The 19,847-nt window shown below is 41.0% G+C and overlaps 1 protein-coding gene across 18 annotated transcripts in view; it reads right to left on the bottom strand.

The window, feature by feature from the left end:
- The window catches only part of Erc2 (ELKS/RAB6-interacting/CAST family member 2), an 883,982-nt gene that overhangs the window by 526,516 nt on the left and 337,619 nt on the right, over positions 1-19,847 (bottom strand). For all 18 annotated transcript variants that reach the window (XR_004389747.1, XM_032918652.1, XM_032918651.1 and 15 more), the window contains one exon: positions 11,677-11,844. Coding sequence is in view for 17 of the 18 variants with exons in the window: in XM_032918652.1 (XP_032774543.1) it covers positions 11,677-11,844 (168 nt within the window). In the remaining variant the exon portion in view is untranslated. The remainder of the gene's footprint in view (positions 1-11,676; positions 11,845-19,847) is intronic.

The raw sequence follows: 19,847 nt of genomic DNA, 5'->3' as shown, positions 1-19,847 counted from the left end.
AGTTCACTTCAATTAACAAAATAGCCTGAGCATTTTTCTTTGCCATTCAGTATTCTTTTATGATACCGTTTATACTGAGGAATTTCTATGCATAACTGTGCCATCACTTATTTGGATAATTCATCACTGGAGTATTTTCACTGATCAGAAAAATAAATTTATTTTATAAATCACAAGCTTATGGCTAAATCAATGCCTACATCTTAATTTAAAAAAAAAATGAATTCCCATGGGAAGAGCCAGTGACATAGGCGGCCTTGGTAAAACAATTCTGCATTCAGTCCCCCACGTCATCCATCACAGGATCCCACAGACCTCGTGGAACCCTTACCTCTAAGAAAGCGTAAGCACGGAAGGATGGCAAAGGCTCTTTCCGACCTTCTCACCTGACTGCCTGTGGCTGTGCCTCCAGCTGTTGTTCCGTTCACAAACATTCATGATTCGAAGGGCTCTGGGATATGCCACCCCTTGTAAACTCTTACATCGTTAGTGGATCGTATACAACCTGCAGAGTTTAGCTTCATATTTTAGCACTACAGAAAGAACTCTCTCCACCTGCCATAAGTGGGTGCCATTCACTCGCACAAGTCCTGATTGCTTAGCTTTGCTTCACTCAGAATCGCTCACACACAAAAAAAGCTATAGAGGAAGAGGAAGTGGGGAGGACCTCACCCCTGGGAACGAATGGCTTCCCATTTCACTAGGAAGACTCTCTGAGTCGAATATCACATGTGCTCTAAAAAGGAAGTATGCCTTGTTCACCTCTGCTCAATATTAAGGATGCATAAAAAACGTTCATATGTTCCATGAAGGTGGTCATATGATGAAGGTGGTTATACGATGGAATTGCCTACAGGGTATAATAACTTTTGATCTACACCAGAATTCAGCAAACTACAGCCCGTGAGCCAATCAGGCCATTTGTAAAATAAACTTTTATTGGAACACAGCCATTCCTGCTTGTTTATTTGCTTTGAATGCAACCAGAACTTTGGACAGACTGTTCAATAGGTCCATTCCATTTCACTTTTCTATCTAACATTTCTTAATCACCTATAACATGCCCAAAACTGTGCTGCTTACAGAAATAAATGTATGAATAAGACCTGTCGTTGCTTTTACTGAACTCCAGATTTCCTAGAGAAATGGACAGAAATGTGTAATATCACAGTCTTGAAATTTTCAACAACTTGATCTGAAGTAACACAATATAAGCGGTATAATAGCAGTTTACTTTTAAGCAAACATTTTAAAATAATTAAAAATTATAAAATTTCATAAAAATTCCACAGACTCCCAACCTGAGGAGTCGAGGTGTTAGAAATGGTTTTGTTGAGAGTGTTCCTTCAGTGGACTGTGAATCTTCCTTGTCCACATGCTCTGAACCCCAGTCCTGTTACTTCCAACTGAATTTTTGATCTTTTACTCTAATATTCACTTGAATCTATTTCCTACAGTCATGTAACAAAACACTTCCAGTTTAGTCACTTAAAACAACAATCATTTATCAAACATGGTTGTGTAGGTCAGAAGTCCTATGTAGATATCTGGAGTTTATGTTCGGGGCAGAATCAAGGTGTCATCCAGGAGGAATACTTGTCTAGAGGCGCCAGTGGAAAATGCACTTCCAAGCACCCTCCTTCTGCTAGCCAAATTTGGATTTGTGGGGTCTTAGCATTATAACTTTTCTTTTTTGCTGCTGTACATGACAAACCACTGCCAGCCACAGGGTCCCTGCAGCCCTTGCACATGGCCTCTCTGTTCTCAAGGCAACAGAAGAGAATTTAGGATGCATTGAAGCTTCCTGGTCCTGCCAATTCTCGACCTTGGGGAGCCAAGCTCATAGTGCTGATGTCATGAGGCCACGTGCACACAAACCACCTTTATTTCTAAAGTCAACTGTTCTATGCAATGTAACTTAGCCATTGATACCAAATACACCACAGTCACACTCCTAGGTGACACCAGGGCGGTGAGGACCTGGGATCCTCAACTTAGAAACTGTAGAAACTGTAGCTACATTAACCAAGGACAAGTCACCAGTTGCATGTATGTGTTATTACTCGTTTTTAAAAACCAGCAATCTAAACAGGAACCATAATCCAAATATTATTACAAGGTTCTAAACTGACAGATACATTCTATGCCATTATTTTAGAATTAAGCTTCTGTAAAAATTGTCCGTTTAAGTAAGTTATATATTTTGGCTTATGTAAGTTGTAAAATCTGGTCAAGGAAAGGAAAAAAGAAAGACTGGAAACAATACTGTAATATCTGTGGTGTTTCAGACCAAGAAAACACAACACTGACTTAACAACTATTTGTAGGGGAAACTTACACATGTATTCTATAAGCTCCGAGTTATGGACTTCCCTCACAATATACATTGAAAAGTGCTAATATACTTATGCATAAACTTACTTCACAGCAAAGCGGGATCCAATGCCAAATACAGGGTAAGTGAAAAAGACAGACAGAAAATGTTTCCTTCCCACATAAATAAGATTGATTCAAATCAAATGGCCTGGGGGAGTATGTGGGAAGACAAACAGAATCATCTCCAGACTGAAAAATGTAAAGTCTCAACCACTTCTAATCCCTATCACAAGACTGCAGGCAACGGCTGGCAACTGATGGACAGATGTCACGATGCCTTCGCCCGAGAGGGTAGCAGAGATGGTCATGGACCTCAGACAATTTAATTTAAATCTTTTGGGGGGGTGTTTTACAGGTGATTATATGAAACCCTTTCTTTTAAAGCTACCATGATGAAATTGAGTACGGAATATGAGGTCTTAACCTGGAAGCCGGTGTTTATTTAAAAGCGAACTTGCATCTCTTGGTTTGGCTCAGCTCTCTCAGCGAGTGAGAATCAGTTCTCAGCGTGAGATCTGGCCATGAACTGCGTTTTGAAATAACACAGATAATCGTTATTGCCACTTGTAAGTCATAAGGGACTAGGGGAGAACATTTACAGTGTGGAAGTCAAAATGTCAGTCAGTTTTTAACTACATAATATATTTGATTGCTAGAAGACATAAAGAAAAGCTCTTGCTGTGAAATTGGTATTGTAAATGGAGCAAGAAGTGTGGTCCAGCTATATTAAGTTACTTTTGATTCCCCGAACACACTGTGCTGCCTCTTCCTGCCAAGCCTTGAAAACGCTACTCCTGGTGCCTGTACTCGACAGCAATTCTAAGTCCCTTAGCACCAGATTGAGTTGTCAACATTTCCAGAAACTACTCCTTGCTCATCTCATTCCTCCTGGGAGGGGAGATGTCCTTCACCAATACCACGATGACAGTGGCCAATAAACTTAAAGACTAATCATTCTAATAATCCAAAAGAGAATAATATACACTCTTTAGAAGTATGAGGCATTGTATGTAAAAATTATAAAACAGAACAATAGTAATAGTTCAAACATCACTGTCCTTGTTTATAGGGGGTGTGGTTCTGATGCCTTGAGCAGGAATCTGCATATGAACGCTGGAGCTCCTGTTCCCCAATTGGTTCTTCATAAAATCGATAAAGATGCTAGAGGCCATGGTTGGGCAGAAGAGGTGGGACATCCAGGTTCCTGCAGGCAGGCTAAAAAATGCAGGATAAAGGGGATCCACTATACTTCAGAGGAAGAGAGAGCAGGTAGGCAGCAGCAGGAAGCAGGCAGACAGACAGACTGACAGGTTTATACTCAGATTGTTTCATAAAGGACAAAAGAAGAGTGCCCTGTCTGCTGACTGTTGCCTGCCTGCCTGCCTGCCTGCATGCATGCCTGCCTGCATGCATGCCTGCCTACCTGCCTACCTGCCCACCTGCCCACCTGCCCACCTGCCCACCTGCCCACCTGCCTACCTGCCTACCTGCCTACCTGCCTACCTGCCTACCTGCCTACCTGCCTACCTGCCTACCTGCCTACCTGCCTACCTGCCTACCTGCCTACCTGCTACCATGCTCTCTCACTCCTTCCACACTTTGACCACTACAGAGTCAGTTCTTGCTTGGAGGTGATGCTGTGTGAAGCAACCAGCAGGCCTGCTTTCATATTCCAATCTGTGTTTCTACCTTTAATTCCCTCAACGGTGGACTGTAACCCTGAATTGTAAAACAAATAGTTTCTTTTCTTCCCCAAATTCTTCTCCTCACAGCCAGAGTAATGGAACCAGTATAACATGTAGTTTTTACTAGCCTTCACTCTCAACTCAACACTCCGAATTATGCCCTTACTTAGCTGCCCAGCTGTGGCCAACAAAATTGTAAATGCTCACAAGAAAGCAGAAAAGGGGTTGAGAATATATTGCCTCAAACCCACGACAGCTACTGTGGTTGCAGACCAAGCCCGGGTCCGCCAGCTGCTTCCCTACCGTCAGATGCAGAACGAGCTTGCCTACACCAGGCCCTACCTTAGCTGCACATTTCACTGCAACAAACAGAGCCAAGGCTGGAGGTGGTAGGCGTGGGAAGAGCAACAGCCATGTCCTCCTCCGAGCCTTATTATTCATGGATGGTTCCTCCTGCAGCCTACACAGAACGTACCATACCCGGAACACTGAGTGGGTTTGACATTTCACTGGGGCAAATGACTCTTCTCATAGATGACACTATTCTGAAGACAGAAGTAGATCTCAGAGAAATTTCTCCTTTCCCAAGTTCTCACTCATCAACAGCCCAGTGTATTTTGATTGAAAGCGGGTCAACATGTGGTAAGAATTTTGCAAAGAGATGAAGTTATCTTCTTTATGAGCTCAAAATCTCTCCCAGACTGTAGTACCAGAAAAAAAAATTCTAAAGGATATGACATAAAAATGAGCTCAAAACTCAAGGGTGAAGGTTGGAGCCATTTAGAGGAAAGGTCTTGGGTACATCCTGTCGAGGAGGCACATGTGAACAAAAATCGAGGCAGTCCTAAAAGTCTGAATCCCTACTTAGTTGGCAATGTGAGAACAGACAGAGGAGGGTGTGAGGGCATCTGTCGACGGAGGTGACGCCTGACTGCTCATTTACCTCTTAGTTATGAACCCCAATGATGCTTGCCTCCTCGTTTTGGCTTCCTAGTGCTGACACAGTTCTTAATTATGAATAATCTTGCTCTAAAATGAGATATTTTTCCTATGGATTTTCATGGCTTAAAGTGGTCAGAAGTAGTTCTGTTATATATGCTACCATGTAGTATGCTTTCAATGCTTTCAATAGCATGCTACATGACGTGATATAAAGGGTTGTTAGGCATGAATACTTCCCTATCAGGATATCAGCTTCCTGAGAACAAGAGGCTCTCTCGCTCTCTCTCTCTCTCTCTCTCTCTCTCTCTCTCTCTCTCTCTCTCTCTCTCTCTCTCTCTCTCTGAAGAACTAGAGAAGTTACTGATGCATGGGGAGTATGGTGGTTTGAATAGGAAAGCCCCCAGAGACTCATGTGTTTGAATGCTTGGCCCATAGTGAGCAGCACTATTAGGAGGCGTAGTCTTGGCCAGTGTGTCTCAGTCTTCCTTCTGCTGCCTTTAGATCAAGATGTAGAACTCTCAGCTCCTTCTCTGCCACCATGTCTGCCTGCGTGCCATCATGTTTCTCACCATGACGATAACAGACTAAACCTCTGAAACTGTAAGCCAGCCCCAATTAGATGTTTTCTGTTAGAAGAGTTGCTGTGGCCATGGTGTCCCTTCACGGCAATAAAAACCCTAAAACAGAAAACTCAGTAAGAGAGTGCACCGTTATCCCTGAGTTTATTGTCTGTCAGAATTTCGACCTCAGTAATCCCAGATGTGGAGAACAGAGGTGCTGACGTTAGCAGAGCCATACACCATACACACCATGCACAGGAGCCAAGCCCACTCACCCCTCCTTCCAGTTTCCCAGTCAGAAGGCACTCTATGTATCTGCTGCTTCTTCTTCCCCGCGACATAAAGTCCCCCTGCTTCATACGTTTGTGCTCATGTAACTGAGATTCCGAATGAAAACGGATATTGAAAATTTACAGCAAATTCTTGGGTAGCAAGTTTATGCTGTAAGGTTCCGTGAGCTTCGTGGCAATCGAAAACTGATGCAGTTTCAATGTCGCTACCAGTCCTAATATCACGGGTATTATAGACACTCCAAATGTACGATGTCATCGAGGTTTTATACCATTCCCTACAAAGACTCAATAGTCAAGTAACACCTCATCACCTGGACGGTGTCTCCAGGTGTGGGAACAAAAGGCTATGGTTGCAAAACAAAACTAGTGTTTCCTGCCTTTGGTAGAGCATCAAGTGGATATCCCAGTGAGCACTCACAAGTGCAGTTCTGCTGCCTAGTAAAATACTCTGTACCTTGGCAAACTATGAAATCAGGGTCAAAAGTCCATCCTGAGGATTCTATCTTCCTGTAAAAGGTCACTCAGAGGCGACCTGCCACTTGAGTTTCTCTCTTTATTCAGCTCCATTTAAGAGAATACAGCTAGTTCTCCTAGCACCAAAAACACAGTGCAGGTTGCCAACGACATAACATTGCAGATTTGACTTTGACATGAGTTTATTATTATTCCATACCAACACACCCTCATCCAAAGCTTACGCTACTCTAACCAGGCCTGCTCTGAAGTAGACGTTTATGTTGAATGTAGACAAAACTCTTAAGTCTCCAGACCCAAAGACGAGGCATCATTGCCTTCTACGTTATTCCCTCATTTCAAAAGTAATTCTTGGGGAATTTGATACATTGTCCTTTGCTCATATTTATTCTCACCCAACTTCTCCCAGATCCACCTCCCAATCCATAGCCACTCAACATTGTGTTCTTTTTTTTTAACCCATCAAGCTTACTCCTGCTTATACATTCTAGATATAAGTGACCATCTACTAGAGTGTGTGGACCACCAGGTACCACACCCTTAAAGAAAACTAATCCTCCCTCTCCAAGGAACTGTTAGTGTCAATAGCTCCTTAGCTAAGGGTGGGACTTTGTGTGCATGTCTGGACTCTGTGCAGGGGCTTTATCTAGCTGTAGCTTGCACAGATCTGAATCAGCTTCTGAACTGTGTCTATCACTTCTTTGTAGATAACTTCTTGATCACTATTAAGTTATAATAGGCCGTGCCCCTTCACTATACTGCAGGGCTTTCATTGCCTCTCCAGATATATTGGGAAACAGTTAAAAAGAAACATGGGCTAGGGATGTATTTTCATGGACACAGTACTTGTCATACAAACATGAGGAGCAAAATTTGGATCTCCAGAATCCATGTAGAGACCATGTATGTTAAGCAGAGAACACAGGCAAAGTCCAGAATGCTGTGGCAGCACAGCTGAAAACCCAGAGCACAGAAGTTCAAGACATGGACTCCCTGGAGCACACAAGCTAGCCAGTGTAGTTGAATGGTGAGCTACTGTGAGAGCTCCTGCTTCAGTGTTAAAAACGGAGATCCATCAAGGAAGAAGCTTGATGTCAGCCTTACACTTCTACATACATGTGCACACATAAACACATATGTATCTGCCTACACCTTCTCATACATGTGACCATGTATATGCACATGTACTACACGGATATATTTACAAGAAAAAAATTAGCATGAAGCTGATAAACACCTTCACATTTCCAAACCCAATAAGTTCAAGATTGAAACATGTTGCCTAAAGAAGATATAATACGTCAATAGTGTTGTTCTCAGTTTTAAAACATCCAAACGTGTACTCAGACCTTTGATTATGGCTATTAGGGAAATTACAAGTTCTACAAAATATGCACATCCGTCACCTAGATATGAAGTGTTGTCCCAATAGCTTGCCAACCACTATTGCCCTTACTACTCAAGAATGAGAACATATAACCTGGACTCCTGGCAAACGGTGAACTGAGGGCTTCTTCCTCAACCCACTCTCAACACCTGGTGTCACCATCACACAAATTTGGGTCAAAAAAAGAGAAGTTTATTCACTCAATTTGCATTATCTGATTTATTCTATCTTCTCAAACACAAAAGTAAAGCCTCGTACCTAGGTTACCTGACCTTGAATGGGCTTATTATAAACCAAACTATTCCTTTGACTTTTTGAGGTAAATTCTTGGACCTAGACCATTAGATAACAGTCAAAAATAACTAAAACAATGCATGAGACAGAGACTCTAATACTCAGTATTCAGTACATACACATCCAGCAGATGCCAGTTTTGTTTTCAGTCACTGTAAGGATGTAAATAGAATCTTTTTTTTCATGGCTCAAATCTAAATTGTTCCTAACGGTCATATGCTAAATAAAGGCCTAAGCTACAGCTGGTTGTATTTAAGAAAGTGGTAGAAACTTAAGTGTAGCCTGGTGGGCTGAAGAAAGTGGGTCACTATGAGCAAGTGACTGAGTCTATCAGTCCCCGGCCCCTTCCTCACCCTCCCAGTTGCTGAGCTGTCATGAGATGAATAGCTCTCTCTGACACACTGTCTGGACACCACCAGCTTCACCTCAGGACCCAAGCAGTAGAGCCAACCAACCATGGGACAAAACCTGTGAAACCATGGGCCAAAGTCAATCTTTCCTCCCTTTGCTTGATTTTCGAGGGAGTGTGACACAGCGGTGGAAACTAACTCTGTCTTCTTTTGAATCTTTAGAATACACGCTTGCTCCTGCTGCTGTAACAATCGCTGCTGGTCCCACCTGCCCTGAGCAACCCCGCCCCTGAGCAGCCCTGCCTCCTTCAAGGGTGCTCGGTTGTCTCTGCCCAGGTCTCTTCTAATCATCTTTATTAATGATCTAGTACTTAATATAGGAATCCACTTTTCAAATCCCTTGTTCATAAATGAATCAGCAGTACAATCAGTCAAATAACCGTTATCCTGAGAGATCTACACAAAAGATCGTTAACTCTTTGGTGAAGTTTCAAGAACTAATGTAACGTTAATTTGTTTGTAAGACATAAGCCAGTGCACTATTTAGGTTTCTGGTCAAGGATAATAGAACAGGGATACACCGGAATGAGGTTTTCCTGTTCTTTAAGAGGAAAGAGTAGAGAGAATATTTATGGAGTAACAGAGGCATAGGAAGGTGAGGGGGTCGAGGCCCTAGGAATTCATTGATAATCCCATCAGAGACTAGAGAAACATGTGTCTCTCTCTTCTTTGCACATCTCATTCTCCAGTCAAGCTGGCAGGCAGAGGTTTTCCTGACAATAGGTAATGATGGTAGACCCTAACCTTAACCAATCGGATGTTCTGTTCAGTATATTAACTCTGGAGTAAGTTCATCCACCCATTCACTAAATGTTTGTTGAGAAAATATGCCTACTATGTGCTAAAAATACAGCAGCGGAAAAAATAATAAAGCCTTACATTCTGGAATGTGATAATATCAATGGAAAACGTTTAAAAGGTATGTATTTTCCAGATGGCAATAAGTTATATTTAGAAAAATAAAATTGTACGTGTAAACCAGAGGGATTTGGAATATGCACATGGTGCTGTATGTGGGAGGGGAGGATTAAGGTCTACGATAGAGAGCCTTTTGAGCAGAGATGTTCAAGAAGCAAAGGCCTGGGCTATGTGAATGTTTGTAGCTATTCTGTCTGGTGCAAACACAGTGAGATGAACATGGGTAAGTTTACACTTCCTAATAGTCTCAGTAGACAGTAAGATACAAGTAACAGTAATTTTAGCAGTATATTTAATATAACTGATACACCCAAAACATTTTCATAAAATAATATTGAAATTATTAAGTGCTCTGACATGCACTTTCCTTGACAAATCTTTAAAATATGCTTGTCATACTTACAGCTCATCTCACCCAAAGAGCTTAGCAGAGGATAGATAACACAATGGGTCTGGAACCAGTGCCCTGTGAGAGGTGAAATCCTATAAAATGTGAGAGAGCATGTATGTCTATTCAGAAGAATACACTGCCCTCAGTCACTAATATAGATGAGCAAAGAGGATGTGAGGTCAGGGGTCAAATTAACTAGGGTTCTATGACCTTTGTGAAAGTTGAACCACTTGGATGAGACAGTAGCATGGACTTGTGACTTGTACAGCTGTGCTGGCTGCCCTTCTTGACTTAATGATCTACTATTACTATCCTAACAATCCTAATTTGGGAGCAAAGACTTCCATGTTTTCATTTATACTGAGACCTATAGATTATATATGTGGTTGAAATGGGAAAGTTCTGATTAGAGAGTGACTTAAATTCTTTTGGCATCTAAATGGTAAATTCTAGTTTCCATGTTAAGAACAGAGTGTAGGAACCACAAGTGTAGATGGATGTAAGAAAACGTCTAGAGTAATGATGGTATAGTCCAGGTGAGAGATGGTGACAAATGACCCCAAAAAGAGGAGCCAGTTATTCCTATGTGTCTGCATTGGCAGTGTCACAGGTCCATGCTAGCCACAGTGGCTTCCTGGCTAACCAGTTTGCTGCTGATCACAGTTTCCATAATAGTGACCCATGGATCAGAAAGCTCTGTATATTTCTAGCATTTTAATTGTCAGAGGAGAGCAGGGTTATGAAACAGCTCTTCCTCTTGCTGACCTTTTAAAGATAACAATAACAATAATAAGGAAAATGCTGGGTACCAAAACCTGTATAACACACACAATGAGAATTCTCCAAAGTAAAACAGTGGTGCTGTCACAGTATCAAGGTCCCCAGTTGGAAATAAAATGGACCACTGAAAAAGGGAAGAAGAGAGGGGTCCTGATGAAGCTGAGCATCTTACTGGATCACTGTGGTAGAGTGTTCTCTCCGCTGATTCTAACTAAGTAAAAGTTAGTTTCACATAAGAAGTGACAAAACCTCTCTAAATAGTCCACATGGATTTGGTCATTGCTCTGGTCTAGGTGTAGAACCCAACATATTTATGTTAAAAGCTAATGGCCAGTGTATTACTAGGTGAAGCCTTTTAAAAATGATGGTCAAGAGAGCCATGACCTGTGAGGGATTAAGGACCTAATAAAAGGGCAAAGGGGAACTAGCTCAACCTTTACAGCCTTCTGTCATCGCGTGTGAATGAAGCACTTAGCCCTGGAGGAGCATGTAATAATGAGAAGGCGCCATCTTGAAAGCAAAAAGACTTTGATCCAGGGCTCTCTAGCCTCCAGAACTGTGAGAAACTCAATGTCACTGTATAAACTCCTCAGTTTTAGATGTTTTGCTATGGCAATAGGAATGGATAAAGACAAGAGGATGTGACCAACCAAATTCGATGTAATTACAGAGTATGTCTAAAATATGTCATTAAGACACACTCCTTAAAATACTTGTCAACTTTCATAATGAAAAAAACATTAAATAGCCACTTGGAATTTATATTTTTCATCTACATTTCTTTCCTGAGTTCCCTAATCTGAACCCGGGGCCTAGAATATGCCAGGTATGAACTCTTACCACTGAGCTACAATCCCAGCTCTTAGCCCGACAGGCTTAAGTTTTAGATTTGTATATAAATTGGTGTAATTCCTCAGTGATTAAGATTGTAAGTTAAAAAAAATCTCTATTTAGTTCTTAGGTAATCAAATAGAAAACACACAGGTCATGCTAAAAATAATACAGTACAACTATTAGTAAATTAAATACCAGTAAGTAAAAAGTTGATCATCCTAAACTAAATGTTCAAAATATACTTTGTCTTCCACAGACCTAAATTTCTCTGAGATATCAGACACATGTATGGCAGCAACTCTCAGCTTGAAGGAGTTGTATCGGCTACTCACTTTTTTCTGAAGAACATTGATTTTTCTTTCCTTTACTTCTAACATATCTTTCATATCACGGATCTCTCCAGCTAGGGTCCCCTTCTCTTCAGTGAGGTCTTGGAGCTGTTTCGTTTTCTTATTGAGAAAAGATTCTTTCTCTTCCAGCCGTAATCTCAGTGCATCTACCTGAGATGGGGACAAAGACAGAAGGTTTTGGTTTTACAAAGAGGTTGTCAATAACCAGTGCTGTTCTCTGTATAGGGGTAGCAGCAGACAGCACCTGAGCAGAGTGTAGTTAATTCTGTTCAAAGATACCTTGATGGGAGCTAGAGAAATGGCTCAATGGGTCTTTCAGAGGATCCAGGTTCAATTCTGTTAACCACGTAGTAGTTAACAACTATCTCCAAGGTTGTCAATTCTGAGGGATCCAACACCATTTTCTGGCCTCTAGAAACACTACATGTGTATAGTATATAGACATACATGTAGGAAAAACATCCATGTACATAAAATAAGACTACAGATCCATTTAAAGTCACTTCAATGCATTTTTGTCAACCTACAATCCACCATAAAGTCTTGTTGTTCAACTAGCCGAACAGTAATACTTTAAAAAATTCTATAGAGTTTTTATAAAATAAGGCATTGCAAAATGGTAGCCTGTTCCCATGTTTGTTTCCCTACTTATGGGAAACAACATGTTTGCTTAGGGTAGTGAACAAGGCACACAAATTCTTCCACATGAGATCGAGGGGCGAGAAAACACTGCTCATGCTTTGCAGGATCATCCTAGAACATGGAGAACACAGATAGACACATAGGGAGGCTGCTAAATTAGAAAAAGGCATGGGGCCACGAGGAAGCTATGCTGCCAGCAAGCGAAGCAGACGTCCTCAACTTCATGACGACGACTTTCCAAACACTTTTAAAAACAGACAAAGAACACCAAAGGATCCCCTCTTTTACCTGAGTTCAAACATTAGAAAATCGAGACTCACATTTTTCAAATGGTATTAATTAAAGGAAAAACATAAGCTTTATGCATTTTTGTTTGTGTGTATTTATATGTATATTGCATGTTCATGTGAACACATGTGGGTGAGGATGCATGTACACATATGTATTTGACTATGTGGAGTCTACAAGCTGATAATTGACTTCTTTAGCTGTTCTCCACCCTGGTTTATTATTTTTTCAGACATAGCATTTTGCCAAACCCCTAGCTCATCAATTCAGTAATATCAACTTGCCAACAAGCCCCCAGGAACCCTCTAGTCTCTACTTCCCAGAAGTGTGGTTACAGATGCATGCTGTCACATCTGGCTTTTCCCTGGGTGCTGGGGTTCCAAATTTGGGTCCTCGTGTTGCATGACAATTACCTTAGCAACAGAGTCATTTCCCAAGCCCCAAGCCCCAAGCCCCAAGCCCCAAGCCCCAAGCCCCAAATCTTATTGGTAATTTATTATTGTGGATACCATTCACAAAGTAAGTTTTCTTTCTAGACTAGACAGCACAGATCAGGTCACAGAATCTCACTCAGATCTAAAAATGCATACTGTGCCAGTTTCTAAGAACAACCATTACACACCATATGAAGGCTTATGTCCTTGATCATTATCGGCAACCACCTACAAGTTTCCAAGGAGATTCTGTACTAAACAATGATATCTAATACATTACTCCCAAGGCATTTGTTTTCTCAATTGAATGTTAAGAAAAGACTAGAAATATTTGCTAAAACTATTGTACAGCCATGTCAGCAGGCATAAATGATGGCACCTGATTGTTTCTGTCTGCCTTAGATTCTGTTTTACTGTTGTGAGGCAATACTATGAAGGCAACTCTTATAAAAGGAATCATTTAATTGTGGATCACACCTTCCCCAACAAGGACACACAGCCTACTCCTTCCAGAGTATCTACCAGTTAGGAACCAAGCATTCAAATCGCCTATGGGGGCCATTCTCATTCAAACCACCACTGTCACTCCACAGTTCTTAGGTTGAAATCAATTCCCCAATGAAATAATATTAAAGGGGGCAGAGGAAGTCTTGAGAGAATGTGTAAAGAGCAGAAGACCTGAGTGGACATGGATTATTTGACATGGGCATGACCATAGCATGGTATGGTTCCTGAAGGAAGGACAGTAAGTTTGGCTAGTTGGGAGGAAGTTGGTACCAAGAGATGACAGGCATGCAGATGTATTCCCCTTTTCACTTTTGGTCTGTAAAGACTTGCATATGATTCCATAGGAAGGACACTTTTGTTCTACATACTGATTGGGAGCAGATACACAGATGAATTATCAAAGCTCACCAAACCATATAGTTCTATAATTTATACTTCAATATGTTTAAACTTGGTATTTCAACCAAATTGAAAATTATGAGTACTTAACTAAGAATTGACAAACATAACATTCTCTTTCATGACCAAGAGACCAAACAATAGCAAAATCAAGTCCAGAAACCGAAATACCATATAAGCCCCTGAGAGGACAAAGAGGTAAGGGACAATGGGTTACTTATGGATTATAGAATGCTGTAAAGCAGTAATGGATATCTGATCCTGGTCCTCCACAACAGAAAATCAAGCAGAAGCAGCAGCAGCAACAGCAGCAACAGCAACCACAAGAAGTAAAAAGGTTATAATAGCAAGATGAGAAAGTGTGACAAGTTACTGTCTTGGGAGAAAAGACTGGGACAACAAGATATGGATGATTAGTGTGTTTCTGTCAACTTGTGTTGAGAAATTTGCTTCTGTGTAGCACAATTAGATTTATAAGTAAGAAAGTGTATGCTACTAGAATATCATAAGAATACCAAACAAAAAGACATGTGATCAGTATGAGGACACAGTAGAGAGAACACTTGGAACATTCCAAGCACAGATGTTGGGCCCAGGTCTGCTCCTACCTACCATGAAGGTTAGGATAAGTAAGCCTTCTCCCTTCTCTCCCCCATCTCCCGCCACAGCTTCTAGACACAAATGCCTGATACCTTGTGGCAGTAAAGGCAGAAATTGCCTTGGGTAGAGACTATGTCAGGAGAGGATAATATTAAAGACTAAGAAGACTAGAGTCTTTTTTGCTTAACCCTTTCTAAAAGTGGGGTGTGTGTGTGTGTGTGTGTGTGTGTGTGTATGTGTGTGTGTGTGTGTGTGTGTGACTCCATAGCTATGTTCTAAAAAGGTCAAAGGGTTTTCTTTTTTTTTCTTTTCTTTTCTTTTTTTTTTTTTTTTTTTTACAGTTTCTGCTGCAGAAAAGAAGATTGAGCTGGGATTGCCCATGCAGGAGATATGTGAGAAGCATGGGCCCATGAGGTGAGCAGTTCTGACTGCGTAGCTAGAGAATTGGCATTCTGTGATCAGAGACTGAGAACTACAGATTCTCTAATACTCAATACTCTAATAATTATCTAATAATTCCCTGCATCCTAGCTATCAAAGCAGAATGGTTCATCTGTGGACCGAAAGGAAATGCCCACCTTTAAAACTGACATGTGAGACCGAGAATGGCAGTGGAGAGCATTTGGATGAAGGGGCTGCACAAAACGAACAATACACACAGCGTTCGTGACACTTTTTGCCACTTGCGATTCAGCAGCGCCCTGCTGTGAACTGTCCTGAGCCCAGAGGAGATTGAAGGCGAGCCCCTCTATGAGAATATTTTTTCCTGGACTGAAACAGAGAGCAAGGATGGATGTGATAAACTTGCTACTCACAACACCCAAACTCAACATGGCAGGGAGAGGCCGGTGCCAGCTGAGTTCTTCTGCATGGGAGCTTATTTTCCATGACCATAAGGCATGAACTGAACTTCAAAGGAATGTGGATCATGCCCCTCAATCACCTTCCTTCCATCTTAAAGCTTTGTACAGTCTCTTAGAATCAAGAAAGAGAGGGGGGAAAAAAAAACCAACTTGAGGGTCTTTAAAAAAAAAAAAAAAGGTTTGACCTGAACTGTGTCCAATTCTCAACCAACATTAGCTCAGCCTGCAGTAAGCAAGTATGACATCATTTCCAAAGTCAAACTCGAACTTCCAGATGGTGCAAAGCCACAAGCAAGCGTGCAGGTATTCTGATGCACAGAAGTGTAAAGATAGTGAAGAGCAGGCCAGAAAAGGCACATTCTATGAGAAATTAGAATGTGTAGTTCTAAAATGGGCATCAGTGAGTAGATTAAAGCCGCCCTTACTAACATGCTGGTGTCTGGCAACAGTGTATACTTCTTTAAAAAAGGGAAATGAGGAAGGCCTTCCTGTCTAAGTCATGGCCTAACATCAGGTAGAAAGATAAAAGTTGAACTGCTTGGGAATGGTGAATACCTTTCTTTGTCCCTTCACTCAACACCAAATAATTTTAAGAGCCTTTGACACTCTCTCTTAAACTTTGGCAGTTGACTCAATAATAATACTTGGCAAAGCAAAGAGGGCTATCATTTCCAAGGAAAGGAGAAGGAAAAAAGAAAACGAGAACTGTATGATCTAATCGATGCACAAAGACCCATGTGGTTGAACTCCCATTTCCCATATCATTTAACCACATGAGACCCAGTCACCTAGTGTTTAAACTACTAACAGCTTTCCATTTTAAGAAAATTTCTCATCTCCTTTTGATCCAGTTGTGTGTCAGTGTGTCCATGTCCATGTGTGTGTCCATGTATAAAAACACGTAACATATGAAAAATTATCTTTGTATCTGGCAGTAGAAAACAAAACATTTGTTATCACTTAGGTCCCAGGTAATAACTTGAAAGGAAAGGACTGTGGCAATGAAATTGCCAAAATCAGAGTTAAACATTATTAATCTTCATGTCAGCACCCAGGAATTATAACCAGTTACAATAGTGAGGTGTGCTTCTAAAAATTCTATACAAACGGCTCCCGACCTCTCTGCTGTATTTTATGTGGGCCTTCAGAAACAGTTTCAAGATTGTGACAGAACACTGAGTGTCACTTGATGTTCCAGAAATAATTTTAAGAATCAAGTGGTTTGTGTCAGTCTTAGAATGGCAACAATGCTCCAGAGACAAACACTCGATGAGGAAGGAAACGCTGCTTGCGACTCACTTGACAACTCTTCAGGAATAAAACAAACATGCTTTCATGAGGAGCAACTCTGAAAGAGAGGGAAACCAGAATGCTTGCAAAAGTTCCCAAGATAGTTTATTCCACATCCAAAGTCCTTCCGATTGTTTGTTTTCCCTAATAGCAGACTTGGGTTAAGGGTCTATTTGAATTTGATTCAACTTACAATCATTCAAATGAGAGGACAGTTTTGAAGTTGGAAGGATATATAACATATACAGCTTCCAAAGGCACAAACAATAAAATAACCTCAAACCCCAAACTTGCTGTGGTGGAGGCCGCGCGTTCTCACTCACAGCCAATGCTCTGCCCTCCTGAAAGGTGAAAAAGACTGGGATTTCTAGTCGCCCCCTTGCAGAAAGATGAAGTCTGGGATTTTATTCATGCTCCCAAATGTAGCACATCACTTCCTGCTGGTGTACCAACCTTCTGCCATTCCTTAGAAATCCTACAGGCTGCATTTGGTAGATGGTGGAGCTGCAAGATGTCAGAAGCTCTGAAAGTCTGCATCTTCAAGAGACTGTGAGAGGAAGGAACTCCCCAACCAACCCCAAGTCCCTGCAGGGATTGAAGGAAGAGCATATCTTAAACCTCTCAGAAACAGCTACCATAACGTCTGGATTTGATAAGATGTAGGCATCTTAAAACTAGATTTTTACACAGTACCATGAACCTAGGGGAGATAAAAAGTCCTTGTTCTCCATTGCTCTTTCTACACATAGGACCTCAAATTCTACTCGAGTTCTTCCACTCCATATTCAAAGAAGGTTTAAAAAGAAAAAGAAAAAGGAAGACCCAAGGACAAAATTCAAAGGAAGCGGAGTCTTTTGGGATGAATATGTGAGTTAGATATCATGGGCTTGGGAAGGATAAAGATTGAGGATGAAAATGAAGCCCCTGGCATTGAGTTTAATGGATAGATAAGCAAGCCCTCAAGTAAAGCGTTCTTCACAGACTGCAGTGAACATACATATCCAACCGACTTACAGCAATGACCGGGAACCCACCCATAGAACATAACCATGAACAAAGTATGACATAAGAAATGAAAATAATAACTATCTTCTTCATCCAGTTGTTCTGAGGATTAAACAATAACAGAAGAGAGAAACTTAGCACATTGCCTGGCACCCAAAAACAATAAAAATTTGCTATTGTATTTATATTATTACTGTGCTTTCTGCAGCCTAATTCAATGATTTATATACCATAGAAATGTAAGCTGACCAAAGCTCTCAGGAAGGTTAAGGTTTTGTGTTCTAATACACAGTACTGGAATATTGTATATCATTTAAAATATTTCAACATGCAGTGTGTGATATGTGTGTGGGCGCTGAGAGGTGTTTGGGTGAGTTGATACCTATGTTCCCCACCTGGGAATAAATTCTCCAGGGCAGTTAATTAGTTTACGATAGACTTTAAATTGAAAGCTGGCATTCAATTCCAGAGTCACACAAAAGGTATCTTGGTAGTCTCTGCAGTTGATGAACATCTGAAAATTGGTCAACTGACATAATTGATGTTACAAGTGATTTTCCTTGGTGAGGGGAGTGGTGTGTAGTATATGTAGATTGGCTAAAGCAGGCATGTCCACTCCTCCAGGAAAAAAGTCTAAGTTAATATATCCACAGTAAATATGATGATGTAAGTCACATTGGAACTTTAAATTTTTTAAAGCTAAACTGTTAAAAAGAACAATGAGATTATTTTTAACAACATGTAATATAACTCATGATATCTAGAATATCACTATTCAGCACATAATCAACAAGAAATTTATAAGATATTTTACTTTTTCAGATTGTTTTCAAAACCTAGCACTTACTCTGAACTTCCTATACATCTTATTAAGACCAGCCATGCCTCAGGAGCTCAACAGCGGCCTATGGTTATCATATGATAATAGCAGGATTTCTGTCCAGCAACAAAAAAGTGTGGAAATGTCATCTTACTGACTTAGACTGGTGCTCTCATGGTTCCAGAAGGGCAGAATAAAGACTACAAGGGTTGCTTGGAGAGGCCACAGACCGGACTGAACCTAATACAGTGGTGAGGCAAAGGTGCTGAGTCCTGCATGGACTGGAAGGAATGGTGTGACATGGTTTTCCACCCCTGGAGCAGAGCCAGTAGGGTGTGGGTCTCATGAGTGTTGACAGATGCTAGGTGTGAGTCTTGTTTATATATATTCCTCCTTTGAAAAATATTCTCCCTGCTAAGGTTATCAGGAAATGTCTTCTCTACAAAGGTTAATGACTCCATGATAAGAAAAAGAAAAAGTCTAGGAGGTAAGCTTGTGTCTATGTCCTTAACAAAAATGGTAAATGTTGTGACCTTCAGGACAGCCCTTAAGGCTGTGGGAAAGAACTCTGAAAACATGAGTTTAAAAATATTTTCTCAACTATGAAAATATAAGGACATAATATGAATTATATGAAGGGCTTCATAGACCTAAAAGAACAGAGGCAGCTGAGATATGAGCCAGCTTGTCAGAAAGATACAAAGGCAGGAAGATTCCTGAGTTCAAGGTTGGTCTGGGACAGAGTGAATTTAGATCCAGGCCCAGATTTGGTCAGAATGGTACTCTCAGGATGGGATTCTACTCAGCTAAGTTTATTGTTTATGCTTACAAAAGCAGGCAGATCTCTGAATTCATTTGCAATGTTAAAAAATATATTTGTTATTTTATTAATATAGAAAAAATATATTTCTAAGAAGCAGGGGTTTGGGGTCATGGAGTACTGATTCATGGGATAACCAAAAGGGAACTTGGAGTAAATGACTGGATTGATATGTAAATAAAAGCTGGGCCTTGGTCTGTGAAAGATGAGCTATCTGGAAGAGTTGTCTGGAGATCGCCAGAGAAAGCCGTCTTGAGCAGAACACAGGCTATGAGCTTGTACCCCACAATTGACTTCAAGTCATTTTTTTCACCACTCTCAAACACCCCTTCTTTCAGAATTCCCTGGCCAAGTTGAGGCTGAATTTTAGCACAGAAGTCCTACAGGCTTCCCTTCTATGACCATCAGAGACTACTGACCTCTACGAGAGAGCTGAGCAATGACTTATGAGCACATGGGCTTGCTGGCTCCATTGGTGTAAGTCT

Source organism: Rattus rattus, chromosome 13 (genome assembly GCF_011064425.1).
Source record: "Rattus rattus isolate New Zealand chromosome 13, Rrattus_CSIRO_v1, whole genome shotgun sequence".
NCBI classification, from domain to species: domain Eukaryota; kingdom Metazoa; phylum Chordata; class Mammalia; order Rodentia; family Muridae; genus Rattus; species Rattus rattus.
Note: the sequence above shows the minus strand (reverse complement) of the source record. Positions and strands in the feature narration are given on the sequence as shown.